General features: G+C 35.5%; 1 protein-coding gene across 1 annotated transcript in view; it reads left to right on the top strand.

Moving 5' to 3' along the window:
• LOC100266900 (DNA-directed RNA polymerase V subunit 1) overlaps positions 1 to 16,398 on the top strand; it is a 57,762-nt gene that overhangs the window by 17,650 nt on the left and 23,714 nt on the right. Inside the window, exons 6-14 of the mRNA XM_059741457.1 lie at positions 3,010 to 3,057; positions 3,883 to 4,050; positions 5,920 to 6,078; positions 6,171 to 6,326; positions 6,822 to 8,558; positions 8,703 to 8,878; positions 10,048 to 10,123; positions 10,239 to 10,363; positions 14,378 to 14,535. Of these exons, the coding sequence (XP_059597440.1) occupies positions 3,010 to 3,057; positions 3,883 to 4,050; positions 5,920 to 6,078; positions 6,171 to 6,326; positions 6,822 to 8,558; positions 8,703 to 8,878; positions 10,048 to 10,123; positions 10,239 to 10,363; positions 14,378 to 14,535 (2,803 nt within the window). The remainder of the gene's footprint in view (positions 1 to 3,009; positions 3,058 to 3,882; positions 4,051 to 5,919; positions 6,079 to 6,170; positions 6,327 to 6,821; positions 8,559 to 8,702; positions 8,879 to 10,047; positions 10,124 to 10,238; positions 10,364 to 14,377; positions 14,536 to 16,398) is intronic.

The following is a 16,398-nucleotide window of genomic DNA, read 5'->3' as shown; positions in this document are numbered from 1 at the left end:
AGATTGACTAGTAGTGTGTAGCTCCAATGGGATGGTCTAGCCAAGAAAGATTGTTTCGTTGTTTTTACATTTTAGCTTCTTGTTTTTGTTTTCTTGTTGTTTAGTTTTTCTTTGGTGGGAGGATTCCTCATCGTTCTTTTGTACTTCTTATTTCTATCAATATATTTCTTTGTTGTTTCCTATCAAAAAAGAGTTTATTGTGAATAAGCTTGAAGATGATAATGATCAAATTATCATAGCTAGAATGGTTAAATGGTCAGAAAGCAAGAGATGACATGAGTCTTTCAAGATCCTCTATCTCTAGATTAGCGAGGTTTCTATGAAAATTAAAGTTCCGAGAAAAAGGGTAAGAGACATCAAGAATGGATAAAATAATTTTTTTTTGATTGCGACAACTCTAAAAAGATTTGAAATTGAGAACAAAGAGACCGATCTCCTCACCATTAGTCCTCCAAAAAAATGAATATTTGTTCCATCTCCCACATTAACCGTGATAGGAGATATCTTGGAAAACTTGTGCAATGACTTTCAAAAGACAACAATGTGACCATCTAACTAAAATGTTGGTGTCTCAATGATTAGGTTGTGTCCTATAGATACTTAATATGACCTTATGCAGCTATGCCAAAGAGCAATACTCTCCTTAGAAAACCTCCCAGGCCACTAAGAGGGATCTATTCCTCAAAGAATCCCACCTGAAACCCAAACCCCTAGGTTTACACACTTGATCCCAACAAATAAGGTGGCCATTCTTTCCCTTCCTAACCCTTGACCAAAGAAAAGGTTTTTTTTTTTTGTGTGTTTTCTCAATCCTAGTCATTACTACGGATGAGACCTTATATAAAGAGGGTATCAATGTAAGTCAAGACCTAATTCTCTTGATTTGACTACCATTTAAGAATGTAAGGTTTCTGATTAGTCTTTGTTTTATCCATGTCTCCCTTTGGCAGGGAACCTTAGAGTTGTCTCTTTTTGGGATCTATTTATGATGTAGGTTGTTTAGGCTTATTAAGATTGCTTGGGTTTCTCCTAGGAGTATGGTGAGATGTAGACACTTTGTTATCAAGGTTTTGGAGGTCTAAAGCTAGTTATCTAATCTTCTAGCAGAGGGAGATTCTACACTAGTTCTATTTTGGGTAAGTCATAAGGAATAAGTCTTGTTGAGGTTTAATATGTGGCTTCACCAAGTTTTTTATTTTGCGCTAGAGTTAGGGTGATCCTTCTATCGGATTTCTCATATAGCTAATAACTTGACAACTATGTAAGAGGGGAAGCAAAAAAAGTAATTGCTTTTCAGGTTTTTTTTTTCTTTTTTCTTTTTAACCCCATTGAGTATTGACTTTGTAAATCTAACTAATTGTTCAATTCTGTAGGGTAGATGGGTTTTTGGCTTTTAATCAAGGTTATGTAATGGTGTGTTTAGGGAAGGAGTTCCATTATTCTTTATATTTACATATTTCTTGATGATGAATTATTTGTTTTTGACAAAATAAATAGAGAAATAATATACATCTCACCTTAACTACACTAGTACCTTGTCTTCTCCAAAATCCTTGGTCTATCAGTGTAGATTCACTCCTATTGCACAGGATTCATCATCTCTCTATTTTTTAATAGGCATAAAATTTGCCTTTCTCCCACAAAACCCTGTTGACCAATGTCTCCCCCTCTATCTATAATTTTTAAAGATGCTCCAACCATGTGAGTTTAATTTTTTACATGCTATCATCTGATGCATGACATAATAACACATGGATCTTTTTCATGTACACAAACAACAAATATTGACTCTATTGGACTAAAAAAAGAAAGCCTTAACCACCAGCAACTTGGATTTGGCTGCACTAATCCTTTTTTCTCCACAAGACATAAGGTGTTACCATATGTTTTCTTTTGCCATCTACATCACCCATCCTTTCTCTAGGATTCAAACTGACAAAGTGAAGGATAGGAAAAATCATATGATGATTAATTGAATTTTGTTCTTCAGCAAAAGGGGTAGGGTGTCTTCTCTACAAGTAAGCACCAGCAATTATGGGTTAAACATGATATGTCTAGGGTTGTTAATATAAAAAATTCCATTTCCTTAATCCCTAGTAGAAGACCATAGTGCAATATTTTATTTGCATTAATGTTTTTTATTATTTATTATTTATTTATTTATTTTTTATATAGGTAAAAGAAGTGTTGTATTAAAAAAGGTATACATGACGTATACAAATACAGAAACCAATATGGGAGAGAATGCACAAAAAATGACGCACCCTATGGGGAGCCTAACCAAACCACAAAATCTATCAAAGAAGTAACATTATCCCCCATGTACACCCTTACCCAATCCCAAAAGATACTACAAAAACGAACTTTTAATCGTTTGATCTAAGCTTTCCCTATCTTCAAAGACTCCAATATCCATGTACACCCTAAACATCAAATCGGCAGTTTAGTTTACTACATGAAGTTATGTAGCATTTTTCTGGGCATGTAGATCTATGGACCAGGCATATAGATGGTTACATGTACCCTATGAATTTTAGGAGCAATGAAAGAAAATATATGAATTAAATTAAGGAGAAAAACATTAAGAAAAAAAGGAAAAGAAGAGCTGGCAGGCTTTAAGTATCAACTTCATTGTGTAGATATTTCATTTTTCATTTTTTCCTTATTTATTTTTAGTTTTGATACATAAATTTTGTGAAGCATTTCAAAGTAATCCTATCTTATATCTGAAAGTAAAACTCATATTTGTACGCAGTTATTGATCTAACATTGAAGTACCTCCTATTCTGAGTTGTATGTCTTACATTTTAAATTATTTCCATGCAAAAGGAACCTTGTTCTACTTTTTATGGTACATGCATTTTCATTCTTGTTTTACTTTTTATGGTTCATGCATTTTCATTCTTGTTCATTTTTCAAACCAAATTATCATTCACCTTGTATTTAAGTTGCTACCATTCCGTTGCTTGTATTCCTCAATATTTGTCTGATTGGGTAATTTCAAATCAGGTGACAAATAATGGTATAACTGAACAACTGTTAGCTCCATGTTGTCAGGTAAGCATTAAAACTCTCTCTCTCTCTGTTTGTGTCTCTCTGTCTGTCTTTGTCTTGCTATATGTGGCATATGCATCTATACAAGCATGTATTTGTATTGTTGATGTGTAGTATTTTATGGTTATTCATTTGAATTAATTTCTGTTTTTTGGTTATTTTCAAATTTTGTTTGTTTTCCTTGTTCTCTCTCTCTCTCTCTCTCTCACACACACACACACACACACACACACATACACATACACTCTCTCTTTCCATAATTTGTTAAAATGAGTTAAAAACAAAAGGAAGAATCTGCTATATTGCAAAGAGAATTAAAATGAAAATAGCACAAAAGAAGCATTAACATAGGATGGTAAAATCCAAGTTGGCTAGAAGAAATGTCTTACCCATAGTACAATTTGGAGTCACAAAGCCCCGTACAAAGGCCTCTAGAATTGAGGCTCCTATCTTGGCCAACTGAGCGTTTTCTGGTTAGTTGATCAAGGTATCCTAGTGTAAGAACATCTAATCCCTTAATGGAGAAAATTATTAAAAAATTTATAGATTTTAATTTCTTCATTCTTTATGCATGAGAGCAAAGAAGAGACAAATTTAGAAAATTATGGGAGAAAAATTTAGTGGGTTTAAACCTAATTTTGACATTCCTTCACTTGTTTTTTTTCTCTCTCTTTTTTCTTTCCCTGAAACTTTCTGTCAAACTTTCCATTAACCAAATTCTGTCTTCATTTTCCTAAACCGTTTTCTCCTAAATTTTGTGAAGAGTTGGTGTTTTATATTTTTTTGAATTTTGATTCACTGGATTATTTTTCTTGAACTGTTTTGTAGGATTCTCCCCAAGTTTCTGTAAGGGAATTCAGACCAACTGAGGGAGCTTGTTTCTTGGAATTGAAGATACCATCCAGATCAAGACCAAAGGATGGTTTCTGGGACTTTTTAGCCAGATATGGTTACCGCTATGGTCACAACTTATCTAGAATTCTGCTTCCTTCTGAGGTACAGATTGCACTCTAATTTTAAATTTTTGATAGATCACTCTAATTTTAAATTTGATCTTAGCTACTTAGACACATTTTTAGGGATTTTGATTTTTTTTGAGGTTTTATGTGCTTATTACTCGGTTCGTGGTAGGAGACGGGGATAGAATTCGGTTCTGAGAAGACTTGTGGTGGGGGGACCAACCTTTGGGGGTCCAATATCCAAGACTACTTAGAGTAGTCACGGATAAAAATACTCCTATTTCTTCAATTCTTGGATCTACTCGCCCATTTTCTTGGAACTTCAACTTTCGTCGAAATCTTTCAGATTCTGAGATAGTAGATTTAGAAGGCCTTATGCAGTCTCTTGATCGTCTACACATATCACCTTCGGTTCCAAATATTAGATCTTGTTCTTTATCTCCTTCAGGACTTTTCATAGTCAAAACTTTCTTTCTTGCCTTATCTCAATTTTCTGATTCGCCTCCAGTTTTCCCTACTAAGTTCGTTTGGAATTCTCAAGTCCCCTTCAAAGTCAAGTCCTTTGTTTGATTGGTGGCTCACAAGAAGGTTAATACTAATGACTTGCTACAGTTGAGAAGACCCTACAAAGCACTTAGTCCCTACATTTGTAAGTTGTGCATGAAACATGGAGAAACAGTAGATCACCTTTTTCTCCATTGCTCTTAGACGATGGGGTCGTGGCACAGATTATTTCAATTAGCAAAGATGGATTGAGTTCCCCCAAGGAGCATCTCTGACATGTTATCTACTAATTTTAATGGTTTTGGATCTTCTAAGAGAGGGATAGTTTTATGGCAAGATGCGTGCATCGCTTTAATGTGGGTGGTGTGGCGGGAAAGAAATGCAAGGATTTTTGAGGATAAAACAAGGATTTCAGAGTATCTTTGGGATTCTATTCGTTTCCTAGCTTTTCTTTGGACTTTTTGTTCTAAGGTTTTTAAGGGGATACCTTTTAACGTGTTACAACTTTGATTGGTTAGCGGTGTGTAATCCTAATGGGTTGGTCTAACTAGAGTGTTCGCTTGTTTTTTCTTTGTATTTTCTTATATTTGATTCTTGTAGTCTTGTTTTTCTCTGTGGGAGGATTCCTCATCCTTCTCTTGTACTTTTTATCAATATATTCCTTTGTCGTTTCCTATCAAAAAAAAAAAAAAAAAAAAAGAGTCCATATTGGTTGCTTGAAATGTTTATTTGTGGTTGTTGCATTCAACACTTTTTGTTCTTTTTTGTTTGACACATGGGAAAGATGCTGTAATTTTACTTTAAGCTTTACGTTTTTCATCCTTCTTTCCACTTTGTGTTGATGTTCTGTGCTTGCTGACTACATCAAATAGATCCTAAGCATAATGTTCTTGTGATGTCGCTATTTTGTATAGATGAGTTATATCGCGTTTTTATCGCACAGCTTGTAAGTCTTTGCTGTGTTTGTCAGCCTCTTAGGCTTTGAGTTCCATATTTTCTTTTCTTAGGTCCATCATTAGTCCTGATGATATGTTAATTGGCTGGACTGATTATATCTGCAATATTTTTGTAACACTTTTTGCCTAATGAATGAAAATTCCAGTCATAAAATGTTTGAGCTTGATGAACAGAATGATGTCATTATAATTATTTAGATTTTACATAATACTTTGATGTATTTCTCTTATTGGAACAGTTGAACAAATTTTTATTCTTTTATTTGTTTTTTTAGGTGCATGAAATTGGCTCCCTCATTTGATTTTTTGCAACAGCATTTTTATATTCTGCTTGGTCTAACATTGTTATTTAAATTAGAAATTCTTGTCTGATGTGAAAGAACAGAATTATTATTATCTTTCTGAAGTTACTTCTTGAAACATGATTTTTCCCCAATGTGTAACAGGTAATGGAAATTCTAAGAAGAATTCCTGAGGATACTCGAAAGAAGCTTGTCAGGAAAGGGTACTTTCCTCAAGATGGGTATATCCTGCAATACTTGCCCGTCCCTCCAAATTGTTTGTCTGTCCCAGACATTTCTGATGGAGTGAGCATCATGTCTTCGGTATGTAATTTGTTGGATGGTTTGTTGTCTGGCTGGAATCTTAATGGAATTATCAGCTGTGAATGACTACTTCTGTTCTTATTGCTTCCCAGGATCTTTCTGTATCAATGTTAAAGAAGGTTCTCAAGCAAATTGAAGTCATTAAGGGCTCGAGATCTGGTGAACCAAATTTTGAATCCCACAAAATTGAGGCTAATAATTTGCAGTCAAGTATTGAGCAGTATCTTGAAGTGCGGGGAACTGCAAAGGTACACATTCTTTTGGATGATTTAGATTTGATGAGCATTTTTCTTATTTGAAATAAGAACAAAACAGTCATGTTGTCATAGTGTAACTTGAGGAAACTTCAGTCCCTCCTGTTGCATCTCTCCCTTTTTTCCTCTTTTGAGTATGCATGTTAATTTGATATTCATCATGTGATGTTTCCCATCAAGTAAATATTTGGACCTAAATAGACCTGAGTCCAGTCCGATGTGTTTGGATGCTTGCAGAAGCATGTACAAAAGTCCAGAATCTTCATTCAGTTTTCCCTGGTTTCATCAACTAAGGGATACCAGTCTCTCTTGATATGATCTTTTTATTTTCAAAAAGAAGAAAAAAAAAAAGGGGAAAAAGAATACTGCTTCATCGGTGGTGCAACTGTACCCTAAAATTGTATAATTGTCTAAAACGTTTTGGCTGTTAGTAGAAATTCATAATTCAATGTTTTCTTATTGTCTTTCTGTGCAAACTTCCTTCGCAAGACATCTCGCTCTTTGGATACAAGATTTGGGAGTAGCAAAGAGCCAAATGAATCGTCTACAAAAGCATGGCTTGAAAAGATGAGGACCTTGTTTATCAGAAAAGGTTCAGGTTTTTCTTCGCGCAGTGTAATAACTGGTGACGCATATAAAAGGGTCAATGAAATTGGTTTACCATTTGAAATTGCTCAAAGAATTACATTTGAGGAAAGAGTTAATGTGCATAACATGAAACATTTGCAAAATTTAGTGGATGAGAAGTTGTGCCTCACCTATAGGGATGGTTTATCTACATACTCCCTGAGGGAGGGTTCGAAAGGGCATACATTTCTAAGACCTGGTCAAGTTGTACATCGGCGGATCATGGATGGGGATATTGTGTTCATTAATAGGCCGCCTACTACTCACAAACATTCACTGCAAGCATTGTCAGTATATGTTCATGATGATCATACAGTCAAGATAAACCCTCTTATTTGTGGACCTCTAAGCGCTGATTTTGATGGTGACTGTGTTCACTTGTTCTATCCTCAGTCTCTTGGGGCAAAGGCTGAGGTTTTAGAGCTATTCTCGGTGGAGAAACAGTTGCTTAGCTCTCATAGTGGTAACCTCAACTTGCAGCTGGCCACTGATTCATTGTTGTCTCTAAAAGTTCTCTTTGAGAGATATTTCTTGAACAAAGCAGCTGCTCAGCAGTTAGTGATGTTTGTTTCTATGTCCTTACCGAGGCCCGCTTTGTTGAAGTCTCCTTGTTCTGGCCCTTGTTGGACTGCCTTGCAGATATTGCAGACTGCCTTACCGTCTTACTTTGATTGTATTGGAGAGAGGCACTGGATTAGCAAAAGTGCTATATTGAAAGTTGATTATAATAGGGATGTTTTGCAATCTTTGGTCAATGAAATTGTCACATCCATTTTCTCTGAGAAAGGTCCCAATGAGGTCTTGAAGTTCTTTGATTCTTTACAGCCTTTGTTGATGGAAAATTTGTTTTCAGAGGGTTTCAGTGTCAGCTTGGAGGATTTTTCCATTCCCAGTGAGGTCACACAAAATATCCAGAAAAATGTTGAGGACATTTCATCATTGTTGTATAACTTAAGGTCGATGTACAATGAACTGCTACAGTTGCAGGCAGAGAATCACTTGAGACTTACCAAGGTTCCTGTTGCTAATTTCATTTTGAATTCATCTGCACTGGGTAATTTAATTGATTCCAAGAGTGATTCGGCTATTAACAAGGTAGTTCAACAAATTGGGTTCCTGGGACAACAACTTTCAGAAAAGGGTAAGTTCTATTCCAGGACCTTGGTTGAGGGCATGGCTTATCTATTCAAAAGCAAGTATCCTTTTCATGGGGCTGACTACCCTTCTGGGGAATTTGGATTAATTAGAAGCTGTTTCTTCCATGGCTTAGATCCTTATGAGGAAATGGTTCATTCAATTTCCACAAGAGAAATAATTGTACGATCATCAAGGGGCTTGTCTGAACCAGGAACTTTGTTTAAAAACTTAATGGCTATTCTTCGAGATGTTGTTATCTGTTATGATGGTACAGTGAGGAATGTTTGTAGCAATTCAATTATCCAATTTGAGTATGGAGTGAAGGCTAGAACTAAACCCCAGCATTTCTTCCCTGCTGGTGAGCCTGTTGGTGTTTTAGCTGCTACAGCTATGTCAAATCCTGCATACAAAGCTGTTCTTGATTCTTCTCCAAGCAGTAATTCCTCATGGGAGCTGATGAAGGTTGCTTTCTTTTCTTCTTTTCTTCTTTTTGATAATGAAAGTGATGCTGTCACGCTTCTTTTAATAATCTAAAATTTGTGCATTTATAGTGCGGACGGTGCAATTAAGATGTCTCTGAGATTTTTTTTTTCCCTTCTGTTACAGGAAATCTTGCTCTGTCAAGTCAACTTTAAGAATGATCTTATTGATCGACGTGTTATTTTATACTTGAATGACTGTGATTGTGGGAGAAAGTACTGCCGAGAAAATGCGGCATACCTTGTTAAGAATCAATTGAAAAAGGCCAGTCTTAAAGATACTGCTGTGGAATTCATGATTGAGTATGTTTGTCCTTATCACTGTAATTGTTTATGAACTAGTTATCTCTGTGTATCATGTCCATCTATGTTTTGTTTTTGTGTTGGAGTCATTCATGCTCGCTAACTATGCTTTTCAGTTTCTGTATCTTTTGTAGGTTTGGTTTTTGCTTCAATTTGTTACTTGTCCAAAGAAATAAAGAACTAAGATTCCAAACAACTAGTAATCAATTGAAATATAGTGCTTTCTCTCTCACAAATTAACTCTTAACAGAGTGCAAAATAGACCCCCAAACTTCTACTAATTTTTATTTACAACATATATCCTTATTTCCTCTATTTTAAACTATAATGCGAAAATGATGAGGTTGAAAACTTGAAATTTCAACATATCTAGAAACTCAAGTTTTCTGGTTATTATTCTTGAGAAATTCATATTCTGATATTTTTAATTCAGGGGAATAATAATTTTTTCGTACAGGATATTCATGGATTTTCATTTAAACTTTGTCATGTAAAGGGGATGCCAAGGCTGTCCTAGCATGGTACTAAAGACATTTTAATGGGTGGTATTGGTTCGGAGTTCTCTTTTTTTTTCTTAGGTAACAAATCAAAAAAATTTAAACAGACGGAAAATAAAGTGCAGAAAAAAAGAAATTATGCTTACGTTATCCTTTTTTTTTTTTCTGATAAGTAAATGCCTATGTTATCTTTATGTTGCATTGCATTTCTATATTGTTTTAATGAGCTGAAAAAGGCTCAAACAAACTGTTTCAACTATGTTTATATGGAGAATCTGGTAATTCCTTTCCTATTTTGAGCTGTCTTATGCTCTTCCATTTCAAGAAATCCCATGATTGCTGCTATTGTTAACATGGGCGAGTTATATTCTCCTTGTTTATCTGTTTACGAATCATATATTGTTTCTTTGCATCGTTTCGATAAGGCTTTTTAGTTTTCCTTTTAACTTCTTCCTCTTTTGATTTGGTGACAGGTGAAGCATTGAAATTTAATTTCTCTTTTTTCTTTTGTCTCTAATGATACCTTAAATTTCATATGAGAGTCCACATGTTTTCAATATCTGGCCATATTTCCCTCTTTTTTACTATTTAAGTTTATTCAATCAGTGGGGCATAATTAAGGGAAGATTATTTAATATGGGTTTGGAAGTTCTGATGGCTTACTTCTTACAGATATGTGAAGCAGCATGCTGTCTCGGGAAGTTCTGAACCTGGTACAGGCCTTGTTGGACATATTCATCTAAACAAGGTTGGTAAATTTTAATATCCAATGTAACTTTTGGCCTGTGTCCAGCATTTGAAGCAGTTAGCGTACATTTTAAGGTTGGTCCTTTGTTTCAGTAACCATTGCTGTCTTTGAACAGTTGTTGTTGCAAGATTTGAACGTTAGTATGCAAGAGGTTTGCCAAAAGTGTGAAGAGACCATTAATTCATTCCGGAAGAAGAAGAATGTTGGTCCTTTCTTTAAGAAGATAATTCTATCTTTCAGGTTGGTTTTGGGCATTATACTTATTCATAGTTTGTATAATTACTGGACTTGCAATGTTGTCTTGATCATTACCTGCCTATTCCCACAATCAGTGGTTTTTTAAAAAGTTAATGCATATTGTGGGGTGATTATGATATGGAACATAACCCTATGGTAGCAGTTTCCTTTTAATCAGTAGAAAAGTTAATATTTTCATTTAAATATCTAATGGATACTTTGGAGGTTCCATTTGTTTAGCTTTTGTTTGTGGGAGGATTCCTCATCCTTCTATTGTATTAAATCCTAATTTAATATATTACATTGTTGTTTCTCATCCAAAGAAAAAAAAAATTATAATGGATACTTTTAAATGCTAGAACTGGTCTTCAAAAAGTGGAAACTCATAAATAGAGAAAGAACAAATGGAAAAGAAGGATGTATGATTTTGGGAAACCTGTTAACCCCAATATTAATAGCTCATAATAATACTTAACTTTTATTCATTTGGGAACACTGTCATATTATTCAGCAATGTGTTGGTGCCCTTATTTATGGACTCTGGAAAATTTGACAGGTAAATGAGGAACGTTTGAAATACAAAATGACTGATTGACAATGAAATAGGACTCAAATTTCTCCAAGATAGAATGAAAGATTGACAGTGAAATAGGACTCGAATGCTTATAAAGAAAAGAAAAGAAAAGAAAACTCCTTGCTAATTGGTGCTACTTACATGGATGGAGTGAAGAGACAAGCAATCGTCCTTTATGGCATAGAGGTTGTGGAAACTGTTATCTTCCATCTTGGATATTTTTTTGGGTGCTGCTGTATTCAGTTTAATAGTTTCTGATATGTTGGCAGGTGCTTTTGTTGGGAAATTGATAAGGGAAGTGTGGGATTTGGCTCTGATACACTTTGGTTGAAAAAATGAACCACAGAGGGATAGGAACTGAAATTTTTTTGAAGGGGTGTTACCCTCTGATTAGCTTTGAAGACCATTGTCTAGGTTTATGTTATTTTGGTCTAAAAAGTCTTTTAGGGAGGACTTCTCATCCTTCTCATGTTTTTCTATTTTAATACAATTGTTCGTTTCTGATTAAAAAAAAGGAAAAAAAAAAAGAGTAGTCTCTTAGGGAGGGTTGCTTGTCCTTTCTCTATTTCATTGACTGGGTGGGACTTGGTTAGTGGCTGTTGGTTTGGGCCTTGATGTTACCCCTTTGACTTCTTTTCTTTCAATGTGTTATGATTGTTACTTCTTGTGTGCCAGGGCTTTGTCCCTTTTATAATAGTTATGCTATATCTATACATATATGTGCATATATGTATTTGCATGTGTATGTATATCATATTATATATATATATATATATATATATTTGCTTATTAAGAAAAATAAGGACAATATTCCTTTTGCACCATATTATATATTTTTGTGAAATAATTAAATCAATGCTATTCATGATTTTAAAATTTAATTCATCATCCTTTTCCTATGGAACATGAAAATTGAATACATTCTCAATGTGTTTATCACTATGATCTTGTTTGTTTGGTTTTCTTATGTATTGCAATCTAAACCATTCTTTCTTGATGTCATTTTGTTCATGTGATGGTTTGGAGCTGATGAATCATATTTTTTCCTAGAATTTTTCTGGGGCATGTTGAAAATCTCGAGGGAGTTTGATTAGGAAACAAAATTAAAGGAGGAATGAGCAGAAGTGGTAATTGGGAAATTGGTTAAAATTTTGAGCAAGAAGTGGGAGGTCCTAGCTATTGATTGCTATTTGCTCCAACCATATTTTTGCTTAATCTAGATTTGTGATTTTAATTGTTAAATTAATCTTGGTCATGGGAATCGTAAATTTTTTGTAATTAATGGTTAACTGAAAAAACTATTTTTATGATAATTTATAATTCTTGGCCAGGTGTTTAAACTTAAACTAGAGTTATACATTTGTGATCCTGGTTGTAGAAATTGATAAACTACTTTGATGTTATGGAAAGGATAAGAATTTGCTTGAAACCAAAATAGATGCTGGATTATCTTTGTCTGCTTGAGGTTGAGTTGTATTGCACAGAAAGGTAGTTAAATATTTATAAAAATATATGCTGGAAGATTTCAAATAAATGTTAGAGAAAAAAAAAAAAAAAAAGTGTCTCAGAATTATAAAAATGATCCTCTGCCTTGGTAGGATTTTCATGATCATCAACTTATAGAAAACTAAATCAGTTTGTTTATATGAATATTCAAACTCAGTCTAAAGTTATTGTAGGTCGATGGACCTTATTTATAAACTAAGAAAATTTTGTAGATAAGTAAGAAACTTTAAAAAAGAAAAGTGAAGACTAACCAATATCATGATTGTAGAGAACCTAAATTTCCCAAAAGTAGATACTTTCCTGATATACCTAGTTTGCTGGTAGGGTAACCCAGAAAAGACTCCTAATTGAATTATTGTAAAGAATAAGAAAATAAAAAAAATATAACTGGATTCCTGATTTATGATCACTAGTTGATTGGCTTAATTTTCTTGTTAGGTAATTCTGGGTATTGTCTTCTAATTTAATTGTGTGAATTCAACTAGCTAAGCATAGCCTTTTTTTAGCTCTGTTGTTTCTTGATAATATGGTTTTGGCTTTGGCTTCTCAGCTTCTTTTCCTCTTCCTCTTTTCTTTTTGAAAAGCATCTTTGAGTTTTGTTTCCAAAGGGAAAGTGCATTGGGAAGTTTATTGTTCCTTCTTAAGTTGGGCATTCACATTGTTAGTGCTAATAAAAGAGTTAGTACCGTAAACCTCATATAGGTTGGTTTATGGGAGCATTCAAATTTCTTAATCCTGATTTCTGATCATTTTGGATTTTCCGTAAGTTGCAAAACAGCAGATCACTTTTTCGTCACTGTGCTGTAACTTGCCTTTTGGGATGCTCAGTGTTTTTAGAATGTTGGAGGAGACAAATCACTTTATGTAGGCTCGCTTGCTATTCTCTCTGGTTTGGCTGGAGAGTAATTCAAGGATTTTCAAGGATGAGTGGTGGCCAGTGAGTCTTATGTGACACTATTGAGTACCTTTCTTTCTTTTAAGGGTTGGTTTCTATTGAGTTTAGGAGTATCACTGTTGACCTGCTTGTGTTAGATTAGAGAGAGGCATGCTGTAGTAGTGCTCACAGTAGGATGCAGGTTGGGTTTATTACAGTTTGGGATGCTTCACCTTCAGGTTATCTCAAATTAAATTTAGATGGATGTGCAGTGAGGAATTTAGGCTAAATGGGAATTGGAAGCATCTTCCAAGATCACAAGGGTAGCATGATGAAGGCCAGGTAGTTCAGTTTTGGAACATGGAGGCTGTAACCTTATCCTTGATGGAGGCAAATCTAGAGGAATTACTAATTTCTGAATGGAAGGGGTTCAACTGTTGTCATCTTGTGAATTGCTCAAGGAAAGAGGGGAGCCTGAAAATGAGATGTGGATTAGGTAGATTGTAGACCTTTGTGAAGAAATATGCTGTGGCCTTTTGGTTCTTAGGTCTACTGACAAGGCAGAGTATATTAGCTACAAGAGGTGCTTGATGGTGGAAACTCTTGATACTGATTTCCTACTTCATTGACGCTGCCAAATTGATTATGTTTGTGATCCTTATTTATTTATTTGCTGAATTTATGAAGTCTTTGGCACACTCCTCGTTTGGGCAGGGAATGGCATGGAGCATTTTCTTTAGGGGTAGGAGACACAAGGCCCATCAATACATGCCTTGTTAACTTCCCTATGCTGTATGTCACTAGACAATGAAACAATACAAATTGAAATGATCCAACCGATCTTGATAATAGGTACACTAACAAAACTATTGAGTGAGTTAAAAAGAGTAAATATGTTCCTGCCACTTAGTTTTAGTGCTAATTTGTTTATGTTTGTGCCAGTTGTTTCTATGACAGCATATGTATCTACTTAATAACATTTTTATGTATATCTGGTACACAATATTTGTGTCCGGTGATGCAAAATTATTTGCTTATTTTGAGAGATGTTCCATTTTGTCAGGGAGTGTTGCACTTTCCAGCATTCTTGTCAAAGCAAAGGGTCAGACATGCCATGCTTGTTGTTCTTTTGGCAAGGCAACCGTGATGATAATTTAGAGCAAATTTTACATATACTCGCTCACAAAATTTGCCCAGTTCTGCTGCAGACTATTATCAAAGGTATTTTCTTGGTTTTGTTTGGTGCTGAGCTTAGTGCTGAGTTTAGTGCTATGTAAACCATACTTGATGACTGGATTAGTTTTTCCAGATGGGTCTTTTTACTTTAAAGCACACCATTGTTATTTATTTATTTATTTTGATAAGCAAGCACATATATTAAAGAAGGCTAAAAAGCCGCAAAGCACACAGGGAGTATACGAGGCGACTAAGGCCTCCCAACCAAAAAACAAAACAACCCAACCCCTAATTGGAGGCTAACCACTTCAAGAATCCTATTAGGGAATTCAATTTCATACCAATATACACTTTAGCCCAACCCCAAATATTGTACACAAATGAAGTTTTTAACTTCTGAAATGCTAACACCCCCCCCCCCCCCCCCCCCCCCCCCCTTAAAAGCTAGCCTATTCCTCTCCTTCCATATTGTCCAAAAAATGTACAGTGGAATGGACTTCCACAAATTTTTCCTTTTTTTCCCCACAAAAGAGCCCTTCCAGCTACATAGAACCTCCTTTACAGATTCTGGAAAGACCCACTGAACACCACACAACACAAGAATGATATCCCACAACCCTTTTACCACTGTACAATGAATTAAAATATGATTGATCGTTTCCTCTTCACACCCACACAAGAAGCATCGGTTAGGGAATTGCCACCCTCTTCTCTGCAGCCTATCCAGAGTGAGGACCTTCCCCAAGCAGCTTCCCAAGCAAAAAAAGCAATTTTGGTTGAAACTCTGTCCACCCAAACATTGCTATAAGGGAACTCAACGCCTTCAGGATTTGCCAACATATTGTACGCTTTCTTGACTTTAAACAGCCCGTCATCTCCTTCCTTCCAAATCACCGAGTCTTCCTCCAAAGTTACTTTATACTCCCTCAACTCAACTAACAAATTGCCCACCATATCCAACTCCCAATCATTAAAGGCCCTTAACAGCCTTAAATTCCACCCTCCTTGACCCAAATTCTGATCCCAAGTTTCCTCCACTGTGACATTCCTTTGGACAGCCATGGAAAAGAGGTCCGGGAAGCTTTGGGACAGCACATTATTCCCGCACCACAGATCTGTCCAAAACCTGATTTTATTGCCTTTTCCCACCTTGAACACCATATTTTCCTAACACCAAGCAGACTCCTTCAAGATCTCCTTCCAAAGTCCTACTCCAAACACCCCATTTGCCTTCCTTGTCCTCCACCCAAAGTCCTCTTGCCCATACTTTGCCTCAAGCACTTTTTTCCAAAGCTCCTCCTTAGCACGTGCAAGCCTCCAAATCCATTTGCCTAGAAGAACTTTGTTCAAACAAACAAGCTTCCTTAAACCCAACCCTCCCTTTTCTTTATCCGCGCACACCTCCCATTTGACTAAGTGTGCTTTGTTCCCCCCATTGACTCCTCCCCACAAAAAATCTCTTTGAAGCTTTTCAAGTCTCCTTGCCACTGATTTTGGCATACGGAACAACGACATTTGATACAAGGGAATGCTGGCCAGCGTATTCTTTATAAGAGTGATTCTCCCTCCTTTGGACAAATATTGGCGTTTCCAAAGGGCAAGCCTCCTCCTCACCTTCTCCTCCACCCCATCCCACGCGCACACCATTGTTATTTATGCTGAGGTATACTTGATTAGTTTGTCCTATTTTATTTTTGCTGCTTTTTGTTTATATTTTAATCTATATAAATGTCATTTTAGTAAACAATTAGATTTTTTCTAGCCATTATACTCGGTTTTCATTTGAAGAGTGTTGTAATGCCTTTAGAAAGGCAGGTTGGTATGCTCAAACTACTCACATGTGCATCCTTAAATTGTGTAACACTTCGTTTGTTGGGTATTATTGAATCTCGGGCACTGCCTCAACTA

This window comes from Vitis vinifera, chromosome 13, assembly GCF_030704535.1.
Source record: "Vitis vinifera cultivar Pinot Noir 40024 chromosome 13, ASM3070453v1".
NCBI classification, from domain to species: Eukaryota; Viridiplantae; Streptophyta; class Magnoliopsida; order Vitales; family Vitaceae; genus Vitis; species Vitis vinifera.
The sequence above is the reverse complement of the archived record's forward strand: the minus strand, read 5'-3'. Positions and strand labels throughout refer to the sequence as shown.